Raw genomic sequence first — 6,000 nt, forward strand, 5'->3', positions numbered from 1 at the left:
TCAATTAATGAATCTGGTGGTTTCAGATGTGTACTCTGTCTTGACTAAAAGTGCAGTTCCCACTGGCACTTATACAGCAGCTGCCCCTCAGTCCCCTAACTCTGAATACTAACCATGTGCTCATATGCAGAGGTTGAAAATACATTAAAAACTTACATTGGAATCTCAGCTTTTTAGTAAGCTGTGCACATTTGCTTACATCTAAGACATCTTCATAAAAATTACTCTTGCTATCAACAATATATGTTGTTTATTTGTCTTTATTTGTTATATTTTCTTTTTTTCAAATTATAAATTTTCTTTAGAAAATTCTTTAGGGTCATAGTTGCTGTAGATAGATGCTATTTGGTGATGCTTCTCCTTCTCCATCCTCTTCCTCTGTGCTATTAAAAACTCCTTTGGAAATCATAAGAAATCCCATTAGTGAGTCCGAGTATTATAGACCAACCAGTGAGCGACTGCTATGGCTTGCATTTCTAAGAATTTCCATGATATCGATAGTCACATTCACAAAGAAGAAGAGAAGCCAGGCCAAATGACCCTGCAAGAGCTTGAGAAAGGCCAATTTGTTCAGCCCATAGAAGATGTACTCAGACTCTGCCCGCCCACCTCTTTTCTGCCTCTCCAGAGCCTGCCCACACTGTGGTTTAATCCATCCCAGGGCCAGCGGATGCAGACCTCCCAGGGCCCAGGCTCTCTGCCTGGTGAGACAAGCCGCATTCCTCAATCAGTTTTCCATAGGAAGTTATGGTATTTAATAACCTGTAAAAAGTGTGGCATAATCTTGAAACTTGGGAAAAAAAAAAGCATGAATGAATCCCTATGGAGAGACAGTGGGGAGGACCCTGCATTTCCCACAGGCAGCTTCATTTTGCTGGAAACCTGGAAGAGCATTGATTTGGGGAGAGTTGGTTGAAAGAAGCTGCTAAGGTAGGGGCCCGGGTTTAATGTTCAGAGTCCTTTTCTATTTCTTGGCTGGACAACAGTTCTATACTTTTTTTTTTTTTTTTAAGGACATTCTTGGTTTTAATGGAAACTAATACATCCCAGCGATTGGAACAACTCCAAGTTTTAGGCCGATTCAATAAGGCCGGTATAGCCGAATGTTTAAGAGAGAAGGTTATAGAACCAACTGCCCAGCTCCGCCACTTACTACCTATAAGATCTTGGGCTAGTTCCTTAATTTCTCAGCATCTCGGTTTCCTCATCCAAAAATGGGGTGGTTGGAGAACCTATTTGACAAGCTATCCTGAACACTGAATGAGCTACTTCTTATGAAGTGCTAACAAAGCTGTGCGGCGTGTGGTAATTACTCATTTATTAGAGTCAGATGCTCCACGCAGGACAGGCTGATGCATGTCATGAGGGCTTCCTTTCTGTTTCTAAACAAAACAGTACTAAAAAAATACTTGTGAACTATAAAGAAGCTACTGGCCATGTATTTATTAATATGTAAGTTAATATTGTATTCACATTCAAATTCATATTATATAAATTTATTATGTAAGTTAATACTAACGGAGTACCTGGTACATAGTAAAAACTATATAAGTTTATTAAATAATATAAATTTAGAATATCTTTACAAGACTGGGTCTAGTTTGCAGGATCCCTGACCACTGGGACCCTTCTCTGTGAGATGTGACAGCTGTGCTGGCACTCTGACCATTCTGATCCAGACCCCATTAAATCTCCAGATGATGGTCACTTGACTGTGTGTATGAAGTGTCTTAAGAACCTTATTGGTCCTTTTTCAGGGAAGAGGTTTCCCTAAAAATCAAGGATTGCTCAAATTAGAAGAATTTCAGGAGAGAGAGAGAGAGAGAGTTAGAGAGAGAGGAAGAAAGAAAAGAAAAAAGGCTCTGAAAGGGAGAGAAGAGGTGTGAGAATGAAGACAGTAGAGCAAGAGGCGCTGAGAGTCAGTGATAGTCACAGACAAAGAGAAAGGACATCCCTGACCATTCTCCTGGTCTGTTAAGAGCCAGGCTCCTAGAAGTCATTATTCAGAATTTCAAACGTCTCCTTAGAAGGAACAATTTTGATAACGCACCAGGCTCCTTACTTTGGAAGTCCGAGCCCAAGGAAATAAATTCAAATTTGAAATCTTTTTCTGAGTTCTTGTTCAGAGTATAACAAAGCTAGCCACTAACCAATATTTTCTGGCAGTTATGGAATTTTCCTGGTTACTATGCTTCTGAAGTTGTAAACTAAATTCATGAGAATAATAGAAACAGGTCCTCCAAATGGTCTGATTTGAGATTTCTATTCTCATGTACTCCGCTTTTCCTCAACATTGGGAAACTTCAAAAAAGCTATTTCAAATACTTGGCTTATACCACTTTGCAAAAATGTTTGTTCAAAGCACGCAGGAATGATCAGTTGTGTGAGCCCACTCTGTAGATGGAAAACATTCTAGCAGTAGGGGTTAATTAAAAACCTGGTAAAGGAACGGCTCACATTTAAATAGGAACATGCCGGCCTTTGCTGAGCCATGATGCCTGTCATCTACCATGGTATTTTCTCTCTCTACTGTCCTGCCTTCCAATTTATAGTCAGTCAGTGTTTTATGAGGCTACAGAATTGAGTAGAGGAGGTCAATATAATACATGCTATTTTTGAGCAGTAAATTCCTACTAAGTGAATGAGACTTCCAAAACTTTTGGCCATTTATTGACATAATTCACCACTCTCCCTATTCTCTAGAAGAAATAAACAAAACAAAACAACAACAACAACAAAAACCATTCTCTTTGAGTTCTCATGGGATGCTCGGTCAGGAATAGCTTGGCAAGTGGTCTCGCTGACTCTCATTTGCAGTGAACAGTAACAAGTCTCTCTATTATAGTGATAGAGAATCTCCATAAAACTAATGGGAAATGTCTGAGTTAGTCTGAAGTGTGGCCAGTTCCATTAGGCCAAGGCTCTGGGTTCCAGATTAACAGAAATCTGTAAACTCAGTGGGCTCCACCAATGATGCACAGAAGGAAAATATCTTTCTCTCCCCAATTCCCTTCCATGACGTCCAAATCATTTGGGATCAAATTATCATCCCTCACTTGCTGTGTGACTTCTGGCAAGTAACCTTTTGAGCAAGTTCCCCCTCCCTATATAATTGGTAGAATAATATAGTTTTTATGAGGAGTAAATGAACAGGTACTCAGCGAATGGTCGTTTCCTTCTGCTTGTTCCCTCTCTTCTCCCTTCTGCCTTCCTATCAGAAGATTATTTTTCTGGTTCACCCTGATGCAAAAGCACCTTGAAAGGAAGTCTTACCCTTTTTGTGAGGTTCTTCCCTTCATGCCAGGTGTAGGAGGAGCCACTGGAGTACTCGCTGCAGGTGCTCGAAAGAGACAGTTCACTGCTGCTGCAGCTATTTCGAGAACAGAGATGACCAGGGATGACAACCCCCAAGCCAGGGCATGTCAAAGCAGGGGTTCTTGATTTTGCATTCAGCTGGCATTCCTGAAAAAGTAGGAAAGCTCTGTTTGGAGGAGAGTAAATATCAAGTCGACTTCATAGTGAGGTTGAAGGGAATATAGCCTAGTATTTAGGGAACAGACTTTAGAGTCAGACAAACTAGGGATTCAAATCTTTGCTCTGCCTCTTACTAACATGCTAGAGGAAATTAATTTCTTAGAGCTACATTTTTCTTTTAAAAAATGAATAATGATATCATTGCCTACATTGTAGTTTACTGCAAGGACTAAGTGAGGTTCTAGATGGGAAGCATAGAGCACAATATCTGGACTAAATAGGTGTTTAATTATTGAGAGCTACAATCATCATTAAGTGGAAGTATCACAGTGGTAGTTTCCCATTTTATCCAGTCATACTGTTGGAAGAATCAGATCAATATCAATGCATGACTCTAATGCTACAAAAGGAAGAAGATACATTAGCGTCTTTGGCTAGAGTTCAAAAGAATGAGCACTAGAATGGGAGTCTAGAGACCTGGATAAACACTGCCACTAGACAGAAGATCTTGAGCAAACAAAATGTTTAACTTCCATGGACCTTAATGTTTTCATTTGTAGAGTGGGGAAGTTATACCAGATTACTCCTATGGTTCCTTACGGCTATGATGCATCATTCTAAGGCAGGAATCAAAAGCCCGGAGCATTGCTCTACCACCTTCCAGGAAGCCATGTACAATGGAACACCAAACTCAGGACTAATGAGATTCTGTTTTAAAAGATAATGGGACTTTTCTTATCAGTTGGCTGTCCAAATGGTAATGACTCTCATATTAAATAGATCTGGACCCCGTGTGTAAGATTCAGGTGGTTCAAATTCTAGTAGGTCTGCCTGAGGCATGGGTGACAAAGTAGTAAACATCCCAGCACATGTTGACAGCCACTTTATAGGCTCCTAATGTAACAGATGAAGCTCCACAAACTGGACAGGCTAAATTAATTTAGCATCCTGACCATGGGAATAGAATCTCTCCATTACCGTCTAATTCCCGTCTCCTATCTATATAAAGCTTTGTCTCAGAAACTCTTCAATGGGGAACCATCTGTCTTTGTGTCACTTGCAGAGTGGCAAAGTTTCTTACTTATGCAATTTATTGACACTTTATGGGTGCCTTTACTACCTGAGTACTTATCAGTGTTCTCCAAATGCAATTCCAACTGACGGTGACTAACCACCGGCTTAGAGAAGAAAGAGAATGCTATTGTGAGAGCACTTGTGGTAAATATGAAAGCTCTACAGAAGCATACAGAAAGTATGTTTCATTTGCTTTCTAACAAATATCCATAATCCTTAATAATGTTAGATTTCCAATGTTAGGTCTGCCTTGCTATTGATTCTTCATTTTTGCCATATAACAATCAGTTTAAGTGATTTAAAAATGCCAAGAAATTTTACTATTCTATTCCCCACCCCCTGAAATTTGGCTCTAAATATTGAAAGGAGAAAATTGTCTTAAAAATCCAGTTTTCAGTTATATCTATGGATTTATGACCTCGTTTATTGCTGGGTGTAACTTAATTAAGGGGAGTTCATATTAGTATCTCAGCTGATGCCTCCAGCCACTGGTCCTATTGCACTGGAACACCAGGCATTTAGGCTTCACTCCTCACGGACATCCGGAACATGCCCTGAACGAACTCTCAGAAACATCACATCATGTTCCACTTCTACTTGTGTGCTATTTCTTCCATCCCGTTCTCTCATATTTTGTCGTTTGGGTAAGCAGGGTGGTGGTTTTATTTAGGACTACCTCTACTCTGAACGATATGTGTACTATCCAGAGAGAGATTATGTCTGTGTCCTGCAAGACCATCCAGATTTAAATTTCTCCAATGACCTTTTTCATACTCTGCATGGCTTTCAGTTATAGTTTATATTCTACCTTTTCCCAAGGTACTGAAGCTTATGTTTTTCCCACCTATCTCTTCCCACTACACCTATAGAAACTATACCTATCTTTACAACTTAACTCAATCACTCAATTCCCAGGCCTCTTTTAAGCATCCTTGCCCAGTCATTGCCCATGTGTATACTTATGGTATAGATGCTGGATTAAGATGACAGAAAATTAGAGCTTGGATGATGAGCTGGAGGAGGAAGGAACTGCTGCTCCTCCCTTGACCTTGAACTTGAGATGTCCAAATATGATGAACGATACTTCAGAGAGGTAGAAAACACCCATAAATGTCATGGAGGCAGGTAGGGTTAGGGGTGGTTAAGCAGAGAGGTATCGACTAAGACAGGCTTTTTATACTTGAATGTGCACATGAATCATCCGGGATCTTGTTCAATGTAGATTCTGATTCAGTAACTCTGAGGTGGGACCTGAGATATAATATTTTTAACAAAATCTCAGGTGCTTTGATGCTGCTGGTCCAGGACCTGTGCTTTGAGTAGGAAGCTCCTAGCAGAAGCTATGAGAGGGGTCTACCTCTTGTGCGGATTTCATGGTACCATGTTGTGTCATCTCACAGTCTGACCTGGGCTATGCTGAGCAGGACCAAGGGAATGGTCTGAGCCTACCTG

The 6,000-nt window shown here is 40.3% G+C and overlaps 1 protein-coding gene across 1 annotated transcript in view; it reads right to left on the reverse strand.

The window, feature by feature from the left end:
* The window catches only part of NCKAP5 (NCK associated protein 5), a 744,993-nt gene that overhangs the window by 59,397 nt on the left and 679,596 nt on the right, over positions 1 to 6,000 (reverse strand). The window contains 1 exon segment of the mRNA XM_039874581.1: positions 3,274 to 3,462. Coding sequence (XP_039730515.1) covers positions 3,274 to 3,462 — 189 coding nt within the window.

The sequence above is a fragment of the Pteropus medius genome, unplaced genomic scaffold, assembly GCF_902729225.1.
Source record: "Pteropus medius unplaced genomic scaffold, Ma_sr-lr_union100, whole genome shotgun sequence".
In the NCBI taxonomy this organism is placed as follows: domain Eukaryota; kingdom Metazoa; phylum Chordata; class Mammalia; order Chiroptera; family Pteropodidae; genus Pteropus; species Pteropus medius.